The sequence below is a fragment of the Oncorhynchus kisutch genome, linkage group LG1 (assembly GCF_002021735.2).
Source record: "Oncorhynchus kisutch isolate 150728-3 linkage group LG1, Okis_V2, whole genome shotgun sequence".
NCBI lineage: Eukaryota > Metazoa > Chordata > Actinopteri > Salmoniformes > Salmonidae > Oncorhynchus > Oncorhynchus kisutch.
Genome location: NC_034174.2, coordinates 58,687,666 through 58,713,608, shown reverse-complemented (window position 1 = coordinate 58,713,608; position 25,943 = coordinate 58,687,666). Strand labels below are relative to the sequence as shown.

Genomic DNA, 25,943 nt, shown 5'->3' with positions numbered 1-25,943 from the left:
TAGATCCCCAACATACTGGTCTTGAGAATAAAGAAACTGTCAGGGGAGGTTCCCTTCTGTACTGTTCAAACAATCCAGTAAATGTGGAGGAGGAGTTAAGATGGAGTGTCGCCTTGTTAACGTTGCAAAGTCGCATCACAGGTTCTCTTTCCATTTCCCCTGAAAACTGAAATGTCCCCACTTCTCCGAATTTTCCTTGTTTCGGAAAAACAAAAAAACACACACACAGTACGCCCCCAATCAACTATCAACTAACTCACAATCTCGTCCTCCACATCGCGGTTGAACTGGTGGATCTCGCGGGAGGCCACCAGGAAGTTCTTTCTCTTCCTCAGCGGGTCCAGCAGCTCTTTGAACTTGTGCTCCACCATTTGTCTCTGGCCATCCACCTCCCCCGTGTCCTTCCCTTCCTGGCTGAGGACCAGCGCCTGGCTCTGCAGCTCCACCACCTCCCTCTGACGGACCTCCACCTGGTTTTCCAATATCTATGGGCCACCAGGGAGAGGGAGAAGAACATTTTGAACACAGCGTTGACCCTAGATGATGTTCCGGGCGGGGCCCAGGCCACTAAGTCCACATCCATGGGTTCTTATCCAAAATGTTCAGATCAGAACAATTGATGCCATACTTATTTTATTGCTTAAAACCAATTGAAGCCAATTTATTTCAATTATTCTTAGTATTATTATTTTCATTAATGAAATGATAATGCCAACATTATTTATCAATTTGGTTACAATGACGCATTCTCCACCAAGTACAGTACCTGCTGCTTCTTGAGCAGGATGTTGACGCTGGTCAGGTCTTTGCCGTAGTCGTCCGATTGAATCTGGCCCTCCAGGCCACCCAGCCACTTGTCCAGGTCGGCACAGCTCTGTGTAAACAGCTCGGCCTTGTTGGCGTCAAACAGGCACTGGGCCTTGGTCTGGGTGGTGGACTCCAACTCTTCCCACATCTTCTGGAGGGCTGAGAGCTTCTCCTTGACCACCGACTCTGTCTCAGGCTTCTCCAACACCAGCTGCATCCCATCCTGGAGTGGAAAGAATTAGAATCAGAATCACCTTTATTCGCAAAGTACATTTACATGTACCAGGAATTTGAGCTGATGAAATGGTGCTGCTGTGCCTTACAATAACAAAATATACAGAGAGAAAATGTATGCATAAAATACATACAGTATAAAATCAGGTAGAAAGTAGAAAAGGTCAAGTTTCTGGATAAACTTTGTCTTGCTGAGGTTGTTGAAACACATTTTATGGTAGTGAAATACATTTAGTGGGGTTGGCAGGTACAGTCGGTTAGTTATGGTGGGTAACCCCATGAGTTTTGGAGTGGGTATAATAGGGCAGTTAGTGAGTATAAGTTAGTTAGAAGCAGTTGGGGAGTTATAGTGGGTACATACACTAAATAGATAGTTTATTAGGTACACCCATCTGGTACCGAGTCGGACCCCATTTGCCTCCAGAACAGCCTGAATCCTTCAGGGCATTCTATAAGGTGTCGGAAATGTTCCAAAGGGATGTTGGTCAATGTTGACATCACACAGTTGCTGCAGAATGGACGGTGGTTCATTCATGCTGTGAACAGCCCGTTCCATCCCATCCCAAAGATGCTCTATTGGGTTGAGGTATGGGATCTGCGCATGTTCCAGCCAATGTTTTTCCACTCCTCAATTTTCCAGTGGACGTCATCGCATACCCATTGGAGCCACTTCTTGTTTTTAGCTGATAGGAGTGGAACCCGGTGTGGTCATCAGATGCGATAGCCCATCCGTGACAAGGATCGACGAGTTCTGCGTTCTGCGATGCCATTCTGCACACCACTGTTGTACTGCACCATAATTTGTCTGTTTGTGCCCCACCTGTTAGCTTGCACGATTCTTGCCGTTCTCCTTTGACCTATCTCAATAACAAGCAGACTTGATGTTTTTTTGTTTATCGCACCATTCTCTGTAAACCCTAGACACTGTCGTGTGTGAAAAGCCCAGGAGGGTGCCCGTTTCTGAGATACTGGATTTGGTGCGCCTGGCACCAACGATCATATCGCACTAAAAGTCGCTAAGGGCACAAATGTTTCCCAGTCTAACATTCAATCGGACAGTAAGTGAATGCCTTGATGCCTGTCTGCCTGCTTTATATAGCAATCCACGGCCACGTGACAGTGGGAGCGATCCATTTTCGTGAACGGGGCGGTGTATTGATTATAAGAAGTAGAATATTTTTCATAAAGTAACGCTAAAGGAAATTGAGACAGTTTACTGTTATGTGCTTTGCCTGCTCTGAACAAAAATAAAGGTTCTTAAAATGGTTCTTCCTCAGCTCCCTTGGAGAATTCTTGCCCTGTAAAAAACCTTAAGTGTGGGGTTCTTGATGTGGCATCTACGGTTCTTCAGAATTCTAAAACGTTCTTGAAATGCAGATGCATATTGTCCAGTGTTACTAGTGTTGATTTTTTTGTGTACATTTTTTTGTGTTGACACTGCAAAGAGTTAAATTAACACTCAGTGGTGTAAAATAACCCCACTGTTGGTGTTAATAACCAGAGTTGAAAAAAACATGCTTATCATTATCATATTTCCCAGCATGCTCTATTGCAGGTTGATTTTTTAAATAGTTTGTTTCAATATAAATGTTTTTGCATGTACATTGGTTGATTAATTCATCGTATGCTATTCAAATATAAATAACATACATTTTTCTAAACTATTCAAATCTGTTAATTGGACTTCTTGTACCCGTTACTGAAATTGTTGTTTCAGTCTAGATGTTTTAAGGTGGTCTCATACCTCAATCTTCCCAACCCTGGAAGTCATTCTGAATGCAGGTTGCGAGTGAATAAACATTTTAAATGTTGGATATCCCCACTCTGGCTGGATTTCAATAGCAGTTACACATCACTTTGCAAGGCAGTATAATGTGGCTTGTAGGCCTGATGTGGCCTTTAAATGATGAGCTTCAGGCCACTTGATAATAGTACAACTAGGCCCTCAAAAGAAAGCCATTTGAAATATGTATTTAATTGTCTTAAAATAATGTAATTTTAATAACAACATTCACTTAAGAATACTTAAGAGTCTAGATTACTGATCATGTTAATTTCAATTAATCGAAAGCGCTTATTAACGTGTGTTCATTCTAGAGGTCGACCGATTAATCGGAATGGCCGATTAATTAGGGCCGATTTCAAGTTTTCATAACAATCGGAAATCGGTATTTTTGGGCGCCGATTTCCCAATATTTTTTTTTTTACACCTTTATTTAACTTGGCAAGTCAGTTAAGAACACATTCTTATTTTCAATGACGGCCTAGGAACGGTGGGTTAACTGCCTCGTTCAGGGGCAGAAAGACAGATTTTCACCTTGTCAGCTCGGGGAACCCAATCTTGCAACCCTACAGTTAACTAGTCCAACGCAATAACAACCTGCCTCTCTCTCGTTGCACTCCACAAGGAGACTGCCTGTTACGCAAATGCAGTAAGCCAAGGTAAGTTGCTAGCTAGCATTAAACTTATCTTATAAAAAAACAATCAATCATAATCACTAGTTAACTACACATGGTTGATGATATTACTAGATATTATCTAGCGTGTCCTGCGTTGCATATAATCTGACTGAGCATACAAGTATCTAAGTATTCAGTATTGTTGTAATCGTCATTATTACAAACAAAAAAATTGGCCGACGGCTTTTTTGGTCCTCCAATAATCGGTATCGGCGTTGAAAAATCATAATCGGTCGACCTCTAGTTCATTCATCTAATACCAATTGCAAAATCATCAAGACAGAGTGAATCTTATTTTGGTTTGCTAACCTTCTCAATCTTGTCCAGCCACTCCTTGTTGGACTGCAACTCGGCCATGAAGGCCTGATGCTTGAGCCATTTGCTGTGGAGGTTCCTGGCCTCGTCGTACGACATGTCCTGGGCCGTGAGCATCTTCTCATTGATCCACAGAGACAGCTGCATACAAAGACACACACACACACACACACAGGTAGGTAGGTCATTGTATTTGACTGCCTTAGACTGTGAAAGCAGTCTGTCACTATGCATACATTGCCACACAATGTATTACATGTAAATCAGTACATGTAAGTATTCCTATTTCCATAGTATCGGGACTGATACCAATGTTAGACTCTTAGGGAAGATTTCCCACATCCAAGTTAAGCATATTCCTGGACTAAAAAACACTTTCGATGGAGAATCTCTATTGAAAGTGCTTTTTAATCCAGGAGTAGGCTTGATCTGGGTCCGGGAAAGACATGTTGGGCAGCAGACCTCCTGGCAATCCTGTAGGAACTTCTGAAGGTCCCGGTTATCCTTCAGCCTCATCAGTAGCTCCACAGCAGCCTCGCGGTTCTTCTTATGCCTGTGCAAACGTTGGGTAAACAGAATTGATCATGGATAATAGATCCCATGTTAATTGTGAGTACCACAAACAAGTTGACAGTTGTGTGTACCAGATTTTTCTACAGATTTTTTTACATCACAATACGCATTACCAAGTAAAAGCAAAGATACATATCAAGTGTTGTACTGGCATTTGTGGTAGTTGTAAACCTAATAAGTAGGTGGTACACATCTAACCATTGGTGGTATTCTTGGTAGTCTTTTTCACAGTCAAGCTGTGCAGGTAGCCTAGCAGTTAAGCGTGTTGGGCCAGTAACTGAAAAGTTGCTGGCTCTAATCCCCAAGGTGGAAAAGTCTGCTGCTCTGCCCTTGAGCAAGACAGTTAAAACGGGCGCCGATGACGTCGATCAAGGCAGCCTCCTGCACCTCTCCGATTCAGAATGGTTGGGTTAAATGCGGAAAACACATTTTGGTTGAATGCATTCAGTTTTGCAACTAAGTAGTTATGCCATTTCTAGGAGATTGCTTTATCATATTAATGTGGTTCCCGGGGCATTGAATACTCCAACAGGTGTTGTGAGATCTAATCTGCGCAGCAGAGTAACTGTAAAAATGACGACCTGTCCAGCAATGTCATTTGTTACTATATAGTAGAAGAGGCTTCTAACCTGTCGTCAATAGACGCCGCTCTCTCCTGGATGCGGTCGGCGTTAATGTTGCCGTCGCTCGCCAGCCGCCTGCCAGCCTCCACCACGCCGTTTATCTTCTCTTCGTTGGCGTCCATGGTGGTCATGAAGTCCTCCTGCTTCTTGATGGCTCCTTCGGCCCCCTCAAGCGTAGTGGGCATCTCTGTATGGGCCAGCATGTACTCCTAAGAGTAGGGTTATAAAAAAAGAGAGTCAGTGGGATTATTAGAAAATCCTGTGACTGAGACTGGATATCCAGGTTGGGGTCAATTCCATTTCAAATCAGTCAGGGAGTAAACTGAAATTCTTGAATTGACTGAATTGAAACCGAATATAGAACCCAACCCTGTTGGAATTCAATCTAAATCACATTGGACACAGACTATTTGTATTGCCCCCCTCTTTTACAATGCTGCTACTCTCTGTTGTTATCATCTATGCATAGTCACTTTAATAACTTTAAAACTACCGGTACCCCCCTGTACATAGTCTTGCTATTTTTATTTTACTGATACTCTTTAATTACTGGTTAATTTGAGTTCTTATTCTTATCCATGTTTTTTTAACTGCGTTGTTGGTTAGGGGCTCGTAAGTAAGCATTTCACTGTAAGGTTGTATTCGGCGCATGTGACGAATAAAATTAGATCTGATATGACACTTTTTGAAATGTCCGTTAATATGTGCATTTGATTTGCAAAGCAGCATGCCCACGGTAGATGGAGTGGATTCTGGGTGGGCACGGAAAATTACACATTGTTACCACATCCCTGCCTAGTAAAATTAGGTAATAGCAGCGACAAAGAGCATTTTAAAATAAACTGTTGCCGAAAATATTTTTTTTTATGAGACGGAATCAGTGTAATTAAATAATAGTGAAACGGAACCATTCACTTTGGATTCCTAGGCTAAGATTTTTCCACTCTTGGAATTTCATCTCACTTCCTGGATGGACCAATTCAAAATTGAACCGACCAATCAAGTACCCTGGTTTAAGGGGTATCGACCAATCGGCGTACCTGGTTGTTGAGGAAGACCTCGGCCTGCTTGGTGTCCCTGAGAAACAGCTGGTAGGCGTGGGACTGTGACAGCAGGTTCTGCCGGTTCTCCCACATCTTGTGCAGCTCGTTCCAGCCTGTGTCCAGTGCCTGTAGCCGCTGCCTCAGGAACATGTACTGGGCATCGGTCTGACCCTGGGTCACCATCTCGCCCATGTCGCGCATCTTCTGGTAGTCCTCTTCGTAGTTGCAGATCTCGTTTTTGATGCCGTCGTGCTGTGCTAGCAGCTTCTCTGCCTCAGCCAGCGTGTTGGGCGTCTCCTCCGAGGCAATGGCTGTCTGTGTGCGCGACAGCCACGACTGGAAGTCATCCAGTTCGCGCAGGAACTGCTGCAGCTTGCTGGCCTCGCCAAGGGACTCTTCGCGGTTACGCAGTGTGGCCTTCATCTCCTCCCACACAGCGGTGATCTCGGCCAGGCGGCCCGTGATGGCCTTGGCCTGGTCTGGGTGCTCGCCGGCCAGCCGCTCAGCCTCGCCACGCAGGTCGCCCAGCTTGTCCTCGATGGCAGCCAGGTCACGCTCCATGCCAGTGAGTTTGCGCTGCAGCGCCATGACACCCGTCAGGTCGTTGCCCAGCTCCTGGGTGGACTCGATGACCTTTGTCTTCTCGCGGATCCACGACTTGGTTTCGTTGCAGTCCAGGTGGTAGTTCTGCACACCCAGTGCGGAGATTAGAGACTCCTTCTTCTGGTCCGCCAGATCTCGGAACTGGCTCCATCTGGTGAACAAATTAATAAATAAAATATGCTAATTTAGCAGACAGTTTTACACAGTTGACAGACAGTGATACATATTTCAATACATGTGACCCATACGGGAATCAATCCCACCATTACCCTGTTGTTGCCAGACCAAGGCTCAAATTGACTGACCCATTGGCCAATTAATTTGATGATAACCAACAAATATCCAGCTCATTTTTCAATTCAAAGGATACAGTGATATCCAACAACACAATAACACAATTTTAAGTCAATAGGTATTTGAAAGTCACCATGAGCCAAGTAAAAGGTCAGACATAGTTAAACTACATTAACTGCATTGTAATAAGCTAATCATCTTTTGGTTTCTTCATTTGGCATCGGGTAGTTGCCAATCATATGGTAAGGAATTAAATCAGAACCTGAAAGTGTTATCTTCAACCGTAAATGTTGTGAATACCAGGGACATTAGTGGTGCACGGCTTGACTCATAACCCGCAGTCCCCGTTGTTATATCCACAGGGCTGGCAGATTTAGGTTCATGAAAGGGTCAATGTGTGGATGAAGGGCAGATGGGTGGGGAATTAAAGACTATAATAAATGTATAGTTATTGTGCAATTTATCTATAGGCTATATTGAGGTGTTTCTTTCATTATTTTAGGCTATCTGGCATTAGTGAGTAAGCCTAAGCTTAGGGTCTAACTGTACGCACGCCAATCGCCAAATGCTTTTGGGAACGGGCAGTAAAAAGTTAACGTTGATCCATGGAGGCAAAAAGGCCGATGTCAGAGTTCAATTCAATAAGAGAAAAGCCACCTCACAATCATCACATATAACACTGCAATCATCCTCTTTCACCACCCCACCAAATCTTTCCAAACATACATTTTCTGGCAAAAGAGGATGATAGCAGTGTTATGTGTGATGATTGTGAGGCGTTATACAAATTTGACAGACACAAGATGGAGACCTCAAATAGGCAAAATGTTTACTTGAGAACGATAGTGGAAGAATATTATTTTAGCATCTTGAGAGAATGTGAATGCGCAGTTAAATACCATCTGTAGTGGTCCTATCTTTATCAGCATCATACAAGCTGATAGTATTTCAACCACATAAAATATGTATCCAAATTGAAATGTTATCAGAAAGATGTTGGGTTGTTTTCACAGATTTCTATTTCCTTACAACCGGTCAAAATGATGTAATTTGAACATTTAGCACAGAAAATCTTTTCATTTTTCTTAATAGTTATTGTATTTTCTCCCCGGGCCCTAAACGTCTTTGCGCTGTGAAAGAAGCAGAGATCACTCAGAAAGCTTCACTGATGTCAAATACATTGAAGCATTCATTCTATTGATTAATGACATTATTCTGCTGAGCAAGGGTTTATTTAGTCTTCTAGGGAAGCAAATAATGACAGAAGAGAAGCTGCATATATCTAATTATAGACAAGTTGACAAACAAATAGCCTATCAAAATGTTGGAAATGATAAGTAGAAACACATCAGGTGTGGGATTCAGATTGTCACTTTATCACATATAGTCGGGCGGTTGCGGATGGGTTGTCAGCAATTGCGGCCGGGTGAGGGTGAACAAACAGCTGATCCGCGCACCACTGAGGGACATATGAGCTAAAGATATAGGAACTTAATTTGCTATAGTAGAAAAATAATCCTACAGCAACAGGAAACATTCTTAATTGATACATTTTTAATTAGGGTAAATCAAGTATGAATATTTTAAGTGGGAAATAAACTTTAGAAGCCTTGTTTTTTAAATTATTATTATTAAAAAATTGACCCCCTTTGTTGTGATGTCCAATTGGTAGTTACGAGTTTGCCTCATCACTGCAACTCCCCAACAGACTCGGGAGAGGTGAAGGTCGAGAGCCATGCATCCTCCGAAACACGACTTGCCAAGCCGCACTGCTTCTTGACACACTGCTCGCTTAACCCGGAAGCCAGCCGCCAATGTGTCAGAGGAAACACTGTCCAACTGACGACCGAAGTTAGCTTGCAGTCACACGACCAGCCAAAAGGAGTCGCTAGATGAGCCAAGTAAATCCCCTGACCAAACCCTCCCCTAACCCGGACGAAGCTGGGCCAATTGTGAGCCGCCCCACGGGGCTCCCATTCACGTCCGGCTGTGATACAGCCTGAGATCAAACCTAAGGCTGTAGTGGCACCTCAGCACTGCGATGCAGTGTCCTAGACCGCTGCGCCACTCGGGAGGCCCCCTTGAAGCCTTGTTAAACCTCTAATACACTACAAGTTTGCATTTCCTGCAACAACAGGATGAGCAAATTAAGCTAAGGCATCTGTATGATAGGAGATAGTATGACGTCTGACTGTGAATGGCTCAACTTGCCTGTTATTGAGCTTATCTTGCTGGGCTTTTATGTCCTTCTCACTGGGGTGTCCGTTGTGCATCAGCTGCCTGGCGATCTGGTTCACGACAGCGACGCGTGACGCCTGGTTGTTCATCTCAGGCTCCAGGCTCTCGAACCTGGGAAAGAGAGAGCATGCCATGTCATGACCAATCAAGTTCACCTCCAAAACAAACCATTTTCCCTTGCGCACATTGATGTTTGGGCCACGTTCAGGCAAACATGGTGGAACGTTTCAGCTGACATGATTTCTTATACTACATGTCAGAGGCATGTTTGTTCTACAAACCACATTTTTATCTGAATGTTCCACAATGTTGTACCCTGATGAATGTACCTCAGACATATTCCCCTGTTTGGTGTTTAACCTCCTAAGTACTTCCTGCGCATTTCTCCTTGTACCTCTGTACTCTTTTTATTATCTGTCTTGTTCTGTCTGTTTAAAATACCTATTTTGTTCATTTTCTCTGTAAGGTGAACATCAGTTTCGAGAAAGGCACCTAACAAATAGGGCACCTAACGCCCAGTGGGAGGAGCTGTTGCATTGTAACTAGTTTATCATTTGTATATTTACAGTTTCTCAATCGGGTAAAATAGTTTTTTGGAACTGGGGTCAAATGTACCTAGTGAACAAACGTTCAAATACATTTGCAGAACTTCTGATTGTTTTATTTTCTTTCTACTTGGATTGCATATCTTAGACCCCCTTTTGCTAAACCTGAAATACAATTGCCATCAATGAATACCACATTCACAGTTTTTGGTTCACATATGTTACATCCGTCGTTAGGAGACCAAGGCGCAGCATGGTAGGCGTACATCGTATCTTTATTGATGACACCAAACCAAATAACAGTCAAGTCAGTCAAGTCAAAAACCGAAAGCGCACAGTTATGTCACGCTACAGAAACTAAACAGAAAACAAGATCCCACAACCTAATGGTGGGAAAAAGGGCTGCCTAAGTATGATCCCCAATCAGAAGACAACGATAGACAGCTGCCTCTGATTGGGAACCACACTCGGCCAAAAACAAAGAAACAGAAGACATAGAATTTCCCACCCGAGTCACACCCTGACCTAACCAAACATAGAGAATAATAAGGATCTCCAAGGTCAGGGCATGACAACACAAGAGAAAATTGTGAAAATGTGTTCACTGTTTCCAGCAATCAGTAAATACTAGTGCACAAAATTGTAAATGGCTCTATCAGTGTAAATTTGCGTAAAATATAGCAGAGGTCGGCGGCCCCAGGGCATGTGCCCTGCATGCCCATTCAGTAATCCGGCCCTGATTGTAATCTTCCATTACAGAGTGAACTTTGGTGTAAATGGATGCCTATCCACTCATATCAGCACATATCCTCCACTATATTCACCTTTCCTTTTTTCGGTTTGGGAATGTTTTTCTGCTTGGTGATGGAAAGTCTACCAGCCTATAGAATACATGGAATTGGATTATGATGATCAGATGAATGAATCCTGCACACAATGTGAAATTGTTTGGTGAAATATGCATAAAAGTAGAGTCATTTTCCATCATTTTTAATAGTTTGTATTCCAAGGCATTGAAGTTCATGACATACTGAAACCGGTGTGCCCTGTCACCTGCTACCATACCACGTTCAAAGCCACCTAAATCTTTTGTCTTGCACATTGAACCTCTGAATGGCACACATACTGTACACAATACACGTCTCAATCGTTTCAAGGCTTAAAAATCCTTCTTTAACCTGTCTCCTCCCCTTCATCTACATTGACTGAAGTGTATTTAACAAGTGACATCAATAAGGGATCAAAGCTTTCACCTGGATTCGCCTGGTCAGTCTATGATAACGTTGGAAAACGTTTTGTAAATCGCGAGAACGGGTTCGAAATATTAGGGATCAATGAAAGAAAGCCAAGTTTGGAGACACTTTACACAAGAAAGAAAGAAAACGGTGCCACATTCAGTTCATTAACACATGGTAATGTTGGAAGATTAGTGTACATATAATTATAATAAGGAGAATAGTGTACAATAGTAGGCTATACCCTCGTCTGTTGCCTGCACTAACCGTGGTACTATGTGATGACACAGCCAAGTATCGCGCCATGCGTCAAGTTCAAACAGTTATGGCTTGGTCTGCGTTCCACTCCATAATGACTTAGTTAGCCTACATGTGTATTTTTATATTATCAACTGTTACTAATCGTCCTCAGCAACAACCACATGGCCGAGCGTTTACAGAGGAAGCAAAGCAAATGGAGGTAAAGGAAACAATGTCATTAAATGGAATGATAATGTAGGCTATACCAGCTGAAGGGAACTAAGAGTAAATTGGCAGTTGTACGTGTGTTGTTTTTAGGCCTACTGGCATTCGATACTAATATTGGCCAATATTTAACATGATAGAAATATGAAACAGAGAAAGTTGGGGTAGCCTGCAATTAGGACATTCGAAAGAGCCCATCCCTGCAAGTTAAAAGGCTGTGCAATTCAAATTCGGTGTAATTGCACAGCATTTCATGAACTTTACTGTGGGAAAGTTGATATGTGGATATGGTTCAGTTTGCTTCCATATGACTGGTTCACATTTGTCTCCAGCGATTATAAGAATGGTGTTATTAAAAAATTAAGTGGATTCTTTTTCCACTTGAAACTGGTAGGTTCGCTCGACCTTATTCATTTTTTCCTCACACGTAAAAGGTGGTGGAATGATTAGGAAATTAAGTCAGTCAGAATATGGCATATCTGTAGACCCACCTCCGCCGCACGTTCATTTATTCGCCAAAACAAATAGCAGGTGAATAGCACGCTATTCTCATTCTTAAGTTCAAGGTCAGAATTCGCATTGAGAGAAAAGTGCATAAAAAAGGAGTTTACGTTCCATTTAAGCACGCTTAACTCGGGTCGGAATTGGGCCCTTAATGTTTTGCAAATGGCCAGAGTTCCGTGTCTTCTGTACAGTGTTTTGAAAATCGACAACGTTGTTCCAAAAACTGCTCGCATACATGTTATTTCATAGTTTCGTCTTCGCTATTATTCTAAAATGTAGAAAATAGTACAAATAAAGGATAACCCTGGAATGAGTAGGCGTTTTGACTGGAACTGTATGTAAAATACTTTCAGATACTTGAGTGGCACACCAAGCTAAATACGGCCTAAAGGAGTAGGGTCTAGGGGTAGACTATGGCTTAAGCATGCATTTCTATATGTATGGGTTCTCTCACCTGTGCTGAATGACCTCTAGGTCTTCTAGCTTCTCTGGGATCTCCATGCTGTTGAGCCACTGATCCTTCTCATCAATCCACACCTCGCAGGCGTCCGCCTCGCTGAACATCTTGTAGAGGGCCAGGGCGTCCTGCAGTGCCTGCTTTCTCAGCCGGGTCAGCTCGGCCACCTCCTTGTAGCGCTCCTCTATGCCTGCCAGGCGGCCCTTGACTTCTTCCGACTGAGCCTGCTCCTCAGGCAAGGCGGCCGCCTGCTCATGGAGCGCATCGATCACCGGCCGATAGCTGGCCACCTCGGCGGCGGCGTCCTTGTGCTTGCGCACCAGGGCCTGTGTAGAGAACTCGTCATGGCCCACCTCGCTGCTGGACACGATGCGCAGGGCATCCAGGGTCCAGGCGTCGGCATCGTCTGCGTCCGCCTGGAACTGGTGCAGGGCACACGCTTCCTCCAGATGGGCCTTCCTCACGCCCGCCAGCTCCTCCAATGCTGCCCACTGCGCCCGCAGGTCGGCGATACGGTCGCGGATCTTGGCGGCGCCGAAGTGGCCACCGTCGGCCATGGCCTGGCCCTCGGCGATGGTGTGCTGCAGGTGACCGGCACGGCCATTCATCTCGTCCTCCAGGGTGCGGTGCTTGCTTAACAGGCGCACAGCCCCCGTCAGGTCCTTGCCGCTCTCGTCCGACGACAGGATCTGCTCCTTCTCACGGATCCAGCCCTCCTCCTCGGCCATCTCCCAGAAGAACTTCCAGAGACGGCGGGACTCCTCCAGGCGGGCCCGGCGCTCGGCAGCCAGCTGGGTCAGCTCCTGGTAGCAGAACTCCATGTGGGCCACGCGGTCGCGTATTACCTGAGGGTCACAGGGCTTGTAAACTGTAGAGGAGACAGAACAGAGGCCCAGTTAGCATCTAGCAGCACCCACAGATGTACATTAAACTGTATTGACTCACATGTTGTGATTTCATTCCAATGACTATGATTCCTTTTATGTTTATTTTTCACTTTGCTTGTATAGATCTTGAAGTATCTTGCAAAACACTATGCTATTCAACTGAACTGTGAAATTGTATGATGACATTAATAATACAAACACAAGTAGAAAACAATATGAGTCACAATTTGAATAATAGCAGCCTGAATGTTTAGGACATTCTCACCATCGCCGTCGATTGCGAATTTCTGGGCATTGTTGTTGACAGCTTTGACACGGTCAGCCTGGATGCCGATGTCGGCCTCTACCAGGGCATGTTTCTGCAGGAGATCTTCCACTCCGAGCAGATGCTTCCCATAGTCCTGGGACAGCAGCATCATCTGTGTGGCAGAGACATAGAGGCATGACATACAGGCATGTGTGGCAGCAACATACAGGCACCTTCTAAGTCTAAGATCATCAGTTGCCAATATGAATCGTTTACTTTTTGTGCACTTTGAAACGCAATACTTTTTTCAAGGTGAGGAGAGGAAACTTTTTGAAACTTACATTTCATCTAACTTCATCTACAAGTTAGATGAAATGTCAAAATCAATTCCAAATCAACAACTACCATCAACTCCCTAGCGACTCTTGTAAACCTAAGAGGATTCGATAGGTGGAAGCATAATGCCGAGAATTCCACCCAGCCAGTCAGATGGGCAAGATGACGTAGTGTTTACAGTGCCAACCCAATCCTCTTGTATCTACAGGAGGGTCTAGGACGAGGTTCAGTTGTGCCGATTTGGAATTATTCAGCATTGGACTAACATAATCCAGTTAGTTTCACCATTGATACTGCTTAAACTGATCATTTAGAAGAGGGATTAATACAAGATTAATACATTCCGTTTGTAATTCTAACATGTGAAATTACTTGAAATGACATATTTCCAATACATTTTAAATGTGTTCAGGTGTTGGTGGAAGCAGGGTAGATGAGGTTCAATGCATTTTGAACAATTCAATTTGTGTTACAATAATTATTCATTTTTGTCTTTCCAACACGGTTTAACACATACATTTTCAGAAGTGTCCCCCTCCCTCTCTTACCTTCATCTCGTCCATCCAGTCCATGATGTAAAGCATCTCCTGGAAGACCCTCTGCAGACCCAGATTCATCTCCAGGCGCTGGCGCCTCGCCTTCAGAAGCTCCAGCAGGTACTCCCACAGCCGGATCACGTTGTCCTTGCGCGCTGTGATGCGTTTGATGTCGTGGTACTTCTCTGCCTCCAGCTCCTTAGCGACAGACACCACGGCCTGCACACGCTCCTCGTACGCCGTAATATCCGTCTCGATGGCCTCATGCTTCTTGGTGGCCGCGTCCACCGCCGGAAGGTCGAAGCCAAAGTTGTCCTGCGAGATAGAAGTGATTGGAATGGAATGGAATGGAATAGAATAAAATACAATACTGTTAGGATATACTGCATGGGTGGCAACATACTGGGATACAAGGAAGACACACTCTCCATTTCTATAATGTTATCGTGTCTACAATTTGACAATGACATAAAATACTTTGATCCTTTAAAGGGGCAACCCGCAGTTGCTACATCCATTTTTGGATTTATACATTGATGATATATACCCATTGATTCTTGAAGATTATAACTTCTAAATGCATTGTGAGTGGCCTCTCGAGTGGTGCACTGGTCTAAGGCACTGCATCGCTGTGCTAGCTGCGTCTCTACAGATCCGGGTTCGATACTGGGCTGTGTAACAGCCGGCCGTGACCAGGAGACCCATGAGGCGGCACACAATTGGCCCAGCGTCATCCGGGTTAGGGGAGGATTCTGCTGGCCCGGGATGTCCTTGTCCCATCGCTCTCTATCAACTCCTGTGGCGGGCTGGGCGCATGCACGTTTCCTCTGACACATTGGTGTGGCTGGCTTCCGGGTTAAGCAAGCATTGTGTCAAGAAGCAGTGCGGCTTGGCAGGGATGTGTTTCAGAGGAAACGTTTTTTTTACAATTAAAAAAAATGCATGCCTCGTGAGATTATTTCAACTGTCACACCCCATCAAAACCCAAAATATGAGCTTGTTTTGCTCCAATGTTTGTAAACATTGTAAATGTAAACCAACACTGTATAGCCTCAAAACATGGTTAAAACGATAATTTATGATATCATGGATGGTCAAGCCTTGCATCAATAGCTCTGTCTATGAATTTGAGAGTGCTTACATTTTCCTGGCCCATTCCTCAGGTTATTACCAAAACAGAGTTGGGGTTTCCGCTTTGCTATTGTTTCAACTGCAAATAGTAGGAAAGCAAATGAGATGCAACGTTTACATCTTCAGCACTTAATCTTAATGATGCCATACCAGTGAACTTGACGCTTGCGTTACACTGAATCTGGGTGTCCAGACTGTGAGAAAACAATGGCTGAGACATTTGTATGGAGAAGGATGTAAAATATTTTGGTAGTTTGGTAAAATTGCTGGTCACAATTGCTTTCCATAATTATTACTTTTGTCCGTGTGTGTGTGTCCACGCATTTGTGTGTCTGTAGCTGTGCGACAAGCCGTTGGATTTCGCTTAGCCAGTTGTCCCTCATGGCCACTTTGAGTGTTTGTGTGAGTGTGTGCATACATATGCATGTCTGTTCGTGTATTTGTGTGCAAGCATTAGTTTTTTTACCTGTGAGACGAGGCGCTGGTTCTCACTCAGCCAGGTCTCCCTCATGGCAGCCTTGCGGTCAAAGCGGCGAGCCAGCTGCTCCAGTTTCTCCTGTCGAATCAGCTCTGTCCTCAGAGCCAGCTCCCGCTCATGCTCCGCCTTCTCCAGTCTCTCCCAAGTCTACCATAGACAAAGTTTAACACACAATATTAAGTCAGGTATATCATATGGTCCAGACAGACCAACATGAACGTCAGACATCCTTTTTCTGTTCATTTCTAGACTATTCTACATGATGAATTGACACCATTTGCCACCAGTCTATCTTGTACCTTACACATGCCAATGGTAGATTAAACTCTCTCATAATCTCACAGTTTTATGTCCAGATGCAAAATGTATGAGTTGGCTGAATTACTCCGATTGTAATAATTATACCATAGTAAAACTCCTACTTACTAATAATAATACTACCACACACCAAAGAGAGACTACCAAACACCCTGACACAGACAAACAGGAGAGAGAGATAGTGAACAACCTGATGTTTCATTAAGACAAAACATTGATCGCGGAGTAGGGTAACTTTGTCCCTAGACCCTGATCTTGAGTCAGTTTAGCATTTTCACCACTAAAGGTAAAGGTTAGGATTGGGAGAAGGGAAACTGATTCTTCATCTGTGCCTAGGGAAACTTCACCCTAAAGCGTTCATCAGAGACTACAGACATCACCTTGTTAATGTCAGAGATGAGTTTGCCCTCCCTGGGCATGTAGACTTTCTGATTGTTGGCCCGCATCTTGCTCTGGATGGTAAACAGAAGCACCTCCAGGTTGCCCTTCTCAGTAAACCTGATCGATAAAAAGAGGAATGGTTTTGGGGGAGTGATATTTTGACAGCGTAAAAAAAAGCTCATGTCTAAACACATCGCATCACTTTAAGTTCTCAGGGTTGCACTTATTTCAAAGCATTTTTGGAGTCATGTCTTACTTCTGCACCGTTAAAAATACTAAACATGCATACATTATCACTTCAATTCATGGACATAGCAGAACAAAACATTTTGAAGTAAATTCCACTACAAGCGGGAGAGAGGCGCGCACCCAGAATGTTCGGTGTTGTACCATTCATTTAACATTAGACTTGACATTTTTGTTTTAGGTAGTGAAATGAATTTTTCATTAAAATATTGGTTTAGAAGTTTGGAACAAAGATTTTGTGATGTTCAGGGAATGTCACAGGAACATCAACCAAAAAAGGGTTGAGGGAATGGCAAGATAACTGGACAATGATATACCTTAAGTAAATATTATAGACATTTACAAATATTCTTAAGATCGTCTTAAAGCTGAAGATTGCCCATCTTGTCAGATCTCCATAAGTGCATAGGGGGTGCATTGGGGTATAGGGGTGGATTTGGGATTGGTTGCTGGCTGGGGGGGGGGGGCACTCACTTAGGGGGTTTCTCGACCGTGCGATATGTGTTGAAGGCTTGAAGCTGCTGCTGCACCCCGTTTAAAGAGTTGGCAAACTTGCGATTGTTGAGGATGATGATGGTCTGCTCGATCCACTCCAGCAGGTCTGAGGCCAGAGACTCGTACTTCTCAATCATCTTCTCTGTCTCAATGGCATTGTCCAGTACCTAGCGGAACAAAGAGGACACATGTCAAACTCTGGCCCAAAATGTCCAGACCTGGGTTCATATATAGTATTTGTTTTATAGTATATAGTATTTGTTTGCCAGATTGACAGAGTTTGCACAATTGGTACTATTCCACTGGTTTCATTACCCCAGAAAAGCTCAATCAAGTACATCTTGAAAGTTTTATACTATTTGAATCCACATCTGAAAAGCTCTTACTCTGCCCAGAACAACTTGTTGACAACAACCCACCAAACAAACATGGAATTTGAGATAATAAACGGTCACCTTCCCAATACGTTTCCCCTCCACTTTCAGCGCCTTCATTTTGGAGAAGTAGTGGTAGTACGTCACCACGTATGTGATGACCGACTTCTCATCGGGGTGGTCCACACTGATATCTGTGAAGCAAAAATGACATTTCTGATTGGTTAATACAATTTGATTTGGAACGTTACAAAAATGTTCAAAGAAGATCTCTTTTTGTATTTCATGATGTTGTATGACAGGGCAGTGGGAAGGTAAAGCAGGTGATACGCCGATAGAAAGTGGAAAGTGGCAGACACTTTCCCCTATCCCCTATTGCCAGGGGATATATGTAGTCTAGAGTCTGCAGCAATATCACTAGACCAGACTCTGTCACCTACAGTATTTTATACAATCCAGTTAAGGATTATTACAATTTGATTACGTTTATTTGGACAACAAAAAAAGTATGTCACAGTGCACTGAGAAATCATGCGTGGCATCAGATTGAGCCACGCATGTGCACTCCTCTACTACATATGCACTCCTCTACTACATAGAAGAGCATAGTCCAGAACTCACCCTCTGGGTCTAGGAGCTTGGTAAGCCCAAGATGCTGCTCAGCCAGATTGAAGGCATTCTGCAGGTTGTGGTGGGCATTGGACTTTTTCAGCTTGTCAAAGTCAATCAGGTCTGGCCTATACACGAGACAAAGCATCATACCACAGCACCAGTCATACAGTATACCACCAAATAATCACAAGGTAAATACCCAGATGAAATGTTATGATTAAATTGTTATGTTCTGATACCTCAAAGATTCAACACAATTACACCAAATGATGTACAGTAATGCATCAATAAATCCCAAAGACACCAAAAAGTAATTATTTGAACATTACTCTATTGTAAATAAGAAAATAAATCGTCATAAATGAGGAGGGTTGGAGGTGGGATAAAAATATACAGTGCCTTGCGAAAGTATTCGGCCCCCTTGAACTTTGCGACCTTTTGCCACATTTCAGGCTTCAAACATAAAGATATAAAACTGTATTTTTTTGTGAAGAATCAACAACAAGTGGGACACAATCATGAAGTGGAACGACATTTATTGGATATTTCAAACTTTTTTAACAAATCAAAAACTGAAAAATTGGGTGTGCAAAATTATTCAGCCCCCTTAAGTTAATACTTTGTAGCGCCACCTTTTGCTGCGACTACAGCTGTAAGTCGCTTGGGGTATGTCTCTATCAGTTTTGCACATCGAGAGACTGACATTTTTTCCCCATTCCTCCTTGCAAAACAGCTCGAGCTCAGTGAGGTTGGATGGAGAGCATTTGTGAACAGCATTTTTCAGTTCTTTCCACAGATTCTCGATTGGATTCAGGTCTGGACTTTGACTTGGCCATTCTAACACCTGGATATGTTTATTTTTGAACCATTCCATTGTAGATTTTGCTTTATGTTTTGAATCATTGTCTTGTTGGAAGACAAATCTCCGTCCCAGTCTCAGGTCTTTTGCAGACTCCATCAGGTTTTCTTCCAGAATGGTCCTGTATTTGGCTCCATCCATCTTCCCATCAATTTTAACCATCTTCCCTGTCCCTGCTGAAGAAAAGCAGGCCCAAACCATGATGCTGCCACCACCATGTTTGACAGTGGGGATGGTGTGTTCAGGGTGATGAGCTGTGTTGCTTTTACGCCAAACATAACGTTTTGCATTGTTGCCAAAAAGTTCCATATTGGTTTCATCTGACCAGAGCACCTTCTTCCACATGTTTGGTGTGTCTCCCAGGTGGCTTGTGGCAAACTTTAAACGACACTTCGTATGGATATCTTTAAGAAATGGCTTTCTTCTTGCCACTCTTCCATAAAGGCCAGATTTGTGCAATGTACGACTGATTGTTGTCCTATGGACAGAGTCTCCCACCTCAGCTGTAGATCTCTGCAGTTCATCCAGAGTGATCATGGGCCTCTTGGCTGCATCTCTGATCAGTCTTCTCCTTGTATGAGCTGAAAGTTTAGAGGGACGGCCAGGTCTTGGTAGATTTGCAGTGGTCTGATACTCCTTCCATTTCAATATTATCGCTTGCACAGTGCTCCTTGGGATGTTTAAAGCTTGGGAAATCTTTTTGTATCCAAATCCGGCTTTAAACTTCTTCACAACAGTATCTCGGACCTGCCTGGTGTGTTCCTTGTTCTTCATGATGCTCTCTGCGCTTTTAACGGACCTCTGAGACTATCACAGTGCAGGTGCATTTATACAGAGACTTGATTACACACAGGTGGATTGTATTTATCATCATTAGTCATTTAGGTAGGTCAACATTGGATCATTCAGAGATCCTCACTGAACTTCTGGAGAGAGTTTGCTGTACTGAAAGTAAAGGGGCTGAATAATTTTGCACGCCCAATTCTTCCGTTTTTGATTTGTTAAAAAAGTTTGAAATATCCAATAAATGTCGTTCCACTTCATGATTGTGTCCCACTTGTTGTTGATTCTTCACAAAAAAATACAGTTTTATAGCTTTATGTTTGAAGCCTGAAATGTGGCAAAAGGTCGCAAAGTTCAAGGGGGCCGAATACTTTCGCAAGGCACTGTATATATTGGTGACCACATAAAGTAAATAGCAGACTGTGACGTAAATCACAAAGGATAATTGGTGTGAATTCCATGAGAAAAAATATCTGAATCATGTGACCCACAAGGGCATGAAGGATAATTGATCAAACAGACTCTTGTTACCTGTGCTTATGGATGAGGGCATTGAAAGCCATGCCGTCTCGCCAACTGGTGCTGAAATTGTGAATGTTCACGTTTGGATAGCTACAGAGAACAAAACAGAGAAAACAGATATGATGATTTGTTCAATGTTCAAATTCATTCCCTAAGCAATTTCTATAGAATTCAAGATGTGGCTCTGCTTCTGGAATTTCTTTACTGACTTGTTCTGAAAGTAAAAAGTCCAGTAACATCAAGTCACAATGGCGTTGCTGTCTAAATACATGTACATTTATCTTTAGGAGGATTCTTTTAAGTCAAGAGGTAGAACTGAGAGCTGCCATGTACAGTAGATGACCCAAATCGAAGTATTTCAAATCTCTAAGAAACGTGTCTGAATGCAAGGTGACAGCCAATCACTCACCCAGCAGTCTTCATCTGGCACCAGAGGAGCAGGGCATCCTTGGCTGATCTCTTCTCCTTGTTGTCTCCATCAGTCTCAACACTGATGTCCTGGATCTGTCACACAGACAATGATACAACAGCAGTGTGAGAAGTTTCAAATCAAATCAAAAGTCAAATGTTATTTGTCACATGCGGCGAATATGCATTTTCCCAACAATGCAGAGTTAAAAAGTAAGAAAATGTAATATATATTTTTTATTGTAAAATAATAAAATAACAATAACACGGATATATACAAGGCACGCTGGTACAGAGTCAATGTGCTGGGGGTACGAGGTAGTTGACGGGATTGAGGTAATATGTAAATGTAGGTAAGGGTAAAAGTGACTAGGAGATCAGGATAGATAATAAACAGAGTAGCGGCAGTGTGTGGGAAGAGTGTGAAACAGAGTGAATGAGTGTGAGCGTATGTAGTGTGTGTATGTGTATGTTGAGAGTGTCAGTGTAGTATGTGTGAGTGTGTGGGTAGAGTCCAGTGAATGTGCATAGAGCCAGTGCAAGAGAGTCAGTGCAACAACATCAAAAAAGGGGGTCAATGCAAATAGCCCGGGTGGCAATTTGATTAACTGATCAGCAGTCTGACGGCTTGGGGGTAGAAGCTGTTCAGGAGCCTTTTGGTCCCAGACTCGGCACTCCGGTACCGCTTGCCGGAGAGAACAGTCTATGACTTGGGTGATTGGAGTCTTTGACTTCCTCTGACACCGCCTGGTATAGAGGTCCTGGGCTTTACGCAATACCCGCTGTAACGCCTTGCGGTCCGATGCCAAGCAGTTGCTCTCATACATAGCCTACATTTCTTACTCATGTTATAACATAAACTTTATGTAAACAATTGACTGTGTAATATGTGTGTTGAGAAGTACAAGATCACTGTGATAAAGGATGAGGCCCTACAGTAAATAAGCTACTGATGCTCAGTTGGATTGAAATCAGCATACGGGCCAACTCTCCTCAACTGGGTTTGTTGCTCACATAACAATAATAGCATACCTGATTCAGATAATCGTGGCCCTGCTTTACATAATGTGTCTCCAGGATAATAATAGAGAATCACTGGCTAAGTGAGCGTTCAAACCAGACAAATTGATGCATAAAATACGCAGCAGGGGGGGGGCCCTCGGGTTGTGTTGTACTGTTCATTATATATTTTCCAAAGACTTATCAATCAGCCAATTGAAAACATAGAGCAGCATTTCTAGCAAATCATTTCTCGCCACATCAGACATACGTTTCATGCGTTTTGGTTTGAAGACTCCTTTACCTGGAACCTGAGAATGATGGTCCAGATGAGCCCCAGGGTGAGGCGGTGGTTGCCGTCAACGATGTCGTGTGAGCCCATGTTTTCCAGGTGGACCCTCTGCTCCTTGAGGAACTGCAGAGCCTTGTCCACGTTCTCCAGGCAGTGGATACGCATCCGTCCCCTGGTGGGCTTGGGCTGGGGAGACAGGACAGGACGCAAAACATGTCAGCAACAAGAGATTCACAGTTTCTAGTTTTTTACATTTGAGTAATTTAGCAGACACTCTTATCCAGAGCAATTTACAATCAGTTGAGAGTGGCCGTAGGTAAAAAATAAAAAATAAGTTGGTGACACTTTATTTCTTGTTATATTCATGTACAGTATTACTCTCCCTATTACTCTGTAATTATAAGGCTTCCCCAAAAATGTATAGGATCATACATGCCCATGGACATCATAATGCATTATACCTGTTGTTAAATGGACAGTTAAACCATATTACACAAAATTATACATTGGTTTCCAGTCTATGGATAAGGTATGACAGCCATCCGTGCTTTGGTCTAGTTTCCCTGGCACTGTTTCCACATGCTAATGTTTTAGCATTTGTGGCAGAAATCCCATTCAAGTCATGGTATCGATATTGGCATTTTTTGCACAAGTCCAAATCATCCAAAAGTATCTAAAATTAATTGTGAGGATAATATCGGTCCCATGACTAGAATGGGATTTGTGCCACAAATGCTAAAACATTAGCATGTGGAAACAGTGCCAGGGAAACTAAACCAAAGCACAGATTGCTGCCAAACACTTTTTTACATTTTACAGACACTCTTATCAAGAGCTTCATATTTGTAAATACTTTTTTCCTACTGTATCCCTGTGGTAATCAAACCCACAACCTTGGCGCTGCAAGCACCATACTATACCAACCAGCTCTACCAACTGAACTACACAGGACTTGTCCATTCCTTTTCCATAGACTGCTTACAGGGTAAGGAAATCAATTTGTCATTTTTTAATTTGGGTTAACTATTCCTTTATGTTTCTAATTATATTATTCCCATGCCATTGGAAAGGGTGTTCATACTGACATGTAGTTCTGTTTATGTTTGTACACTACATGACCAAGAGTATGTGGACACCTGCTCGTCGAACATCTCATTCCAAAATCATTGGCATTAACATGGAGTTGGTCCAAACTTTGCTGCTATAACAGCCTCTACTCTTTTGGGAAGGCTTTCCACTAGATCTTGGAACATTGCCCTGGGGACTTGCTTCCATTCAGCCACAAGAGCATTAGTGAGGTCGGGCACTGATGTTTGGCTATTAGGCCTGGCTCGCAGTCGGCTAAACAATTCATCCCAAAGACATTCGATGGGGTTGAGGTCAGGCCTCTGTGCAGGCCAGTCAAGTTCTTCCACACCGATCTCAACAAACCATTTCTGTATGGACCTCGCGTTGTGCACAGGGACATTGTCATGCTGAAACGGGAAAGGACCTTCCCCAAACTGTTGCCACAAATTTGGAAGCACAGAATCGTATACAATGTCATTGTATGCTGTAGCGTTAAGATTTCCATTCAGTGGAACTAAGGAGCCGGAAACATGAAAAACAGACCCTGACCACTCCTCCACAAAACTTTACAGTTGGCACAATTCATTGGGGCAGGTAGCGTTCTCCTGGCATCCGCCAAACCCAGATTCATCCGTCGGACTGCCAGATGGTGAAGTGTGATTCATCACTGCAGAGAAAGCGTTTCCACTGCTCCAGAGTCCAATGTCAGTGGGCTTTACACCACTCCAGCCGACGCTTGGCATTGCGCATAGTGATCTTAGGCTGCTCGGCCATGGAAACCCATTTAATAAAGCTTCCGACAAACAGTTATTGTGCTGACATTACTTTCAGAGGCAGTTTGGAACTTATTAGTGAGTGTTGCAATGGAGGACAGACAATTTTTATGCGCTAAACACGTCAGCACTCGCCAGTCCTGTTCTATGAGCTTCTGTGGCCTACCACTTCCTGGCTGAGCCGTTGTTGCTCCTAGACATTTGCACTTCACTATAACAGCACTTACAGTTGACCGGGCAGCTCTAGCAGGGCAGAAATTTGACAAACTGACAGTTGGAAAGGCGGCATCCGATGACGGTACGACGTTGACAGTCACTGACCTCTTTATTAAGGCTATTCTACTGCCAATGTTTGTCTATTGAGATTGCATGGCTGTGTGCTCGATTTTATACACCTGTCAGCGATGGGTGTGGCAGAAATAGCTGAATCCACTAATTTGAAGGGGTGTCCACATAAATGATACAGTATATACAAAAGTATCACACTTTTACAATTGCCTGGTCATCTACATAAAATCAAAAGTATAATCATGTTTGCAAATTCAACCTGACAAAAAAAAAAAGGAACAGATCCTTAATATGCCATTTAGCATTTCACTTCATTTAACTTTTGCCAATATATGTTGAGCTACATTCTGCAACCCTCCCAGTCAATGATTAGCAGACCTGGTTAAATACATATGTCAAATACTTTCAAGCTGTGTTTGATTTATTTTGAGCTGTCCAATGGAACCAATGCAAAAGTCCTAAAAGTGCAAACTTAAAGCTAATACATTCAAGTTTAAGTATGTGATATCGTGGCCCTGACAAAGGTCTTATAATCAGAGAGGTTTTATATACACAACATGCTACTTCTTCACTCCTAAAAGCAAAGGATGCAGCTGACTATTTCAGTCTGTTGAAAGTGAATGAGTAACCCGGTAATAAAGCAGCCTTCTGCCCTCTGATGTGCGTGGAGACTTTACACTGAGGTGTGGTTTTGGAGGAGCAGAAGGGGGAGGACTAGTCCTTTGTGCAGGCAGGGGGAAGTCAGCCCTAGTCAATCAAAACCGCTATCTGGGTATAAAAAAAAGAGCTGGAAGCAGGCACATTGAGTCAAAAGTGTAAAACAAAAAACATAACTAATTTAATTAATAATTAATTTAAAATACAGTACTGTACATGCCTAGTTTTTCACGGTGTTGATAGAAGAAAATGTCTCCCTGAAAACCGATGACTGGTTTGGATGAAGAATGAAAACATTGACTTACTGTATCTTAACAGCATTTGATGGACACCCAAGTGAGAGTGAAAGCAAAATCCCTATTCAACTCCTACTGCTGAGTCAGTCAGCACAATACACTGCTGACCTCTAATACGTGTGTGTGTGTGTTTGTGTGTATCTCTGTGTGTGTACATGCACGTCTGAGTGTGTGTGTCTGCAGAGACAGACTGGCAATGTGTGACGGTGCAGCTCTTTGAGATGCAGAGTTACACTCTGTAGGAGCTGGGAGTGCAGCGCCAGCCGAGTAGCAATGACATAAGCACTTTTCTACCAGACCATGACATCATGTACAGGAAGCCTCATTCCTACAGCCTGTACGAGTTCACTTCACTTTATCATTGCTGAAAGGTGACGTACAAAATGTGGGTAGACCATGGCTTGCATTTTATATGCAATGTATGTACGTACATGCACAGCTGGGTATTCTACATTTTAGCAGACGTTCTTATCCAGAGCAACTAGGGATAAGTGCCGTGCTCAAGGGCCCATCAACATATTTTTCATCTAGTTGGCTCAGGGATTCTAACCAGTGACCTTT

General features: G+C 43.3%; 1 protein-coding gene across 2 annotated transcripts in view; it reads right to left on the bottom strand.

Annotated features, from left to right (window-relative positions):
- sptbn1 (spectrin, beta, non-erythrocytic 1) overlaps positions 1–25,943 on the bottom strand; it is a 90,123-nt gene that overhangs the window by 18,650 nt on the left and 45,530 nt on the right. For both annotated transcript variants that reach the window (XM_020482574.2, XM_020482583.2), the window contains 18 exons: positions 22,313–22,486; positions 21,011–21,105; positions 20,611–20,691; positions 18,447–18,562; positions 17,907–18,019; positions 17,431–17,618; positions 16,710–16,827; positions 16,000–16,158; positions 14,415–14,717; positions 13,549–13,702; positions 12,394–13,264; positions 9,164–9,301; positions 6,053–6,809; positions 5,019–5,221; positions 4,279–4,369; positions 3,811–3,957; positions 767–1,030; positions 261–485 (listed from right to left, as the gene is read on the bottom strand). In XM_020482574.2, coding sequence (XP_020338163.1) covers positions 261–485; positions 767–1,030; positions 3,811–3,957; positions 4,279–4,369; positions 5,019–5,221; positions 6,053–6,809; positions 9,164–9,301; positions 12,394–13,264; positions 13,549–13,702; positions 14,415–14,717; positions 16,000–16,158; positions 16,710–16,827; positions 17,431–17,618; positions 17,907–18,019; positions 18,447–18,562; positions 20,611–20,691; positions 21,011–21,105; positions 22,313–22,486 — 4,197 coding nt within the window. The remainder of the gene's footprint in view (positions 1–260; positions 486–766; positions 1,031–3,810; positions 3,958–4,278; positions 4,370–5,018; positions 5,222–6,052; positions 6,810–9,163; positions 9,302–12,393; positions 13,265–13,548; positions 13,703–14,414; positions 14,718–15,999; positions 16,159–16,709; positions 16,828–17,430; positions 17,619–17,906; positions 18,020–18,446; positions 18,563–20,610; positions 20,692–21,010; positions 21,106–22,312; positions 22,487–25,943) is intronic.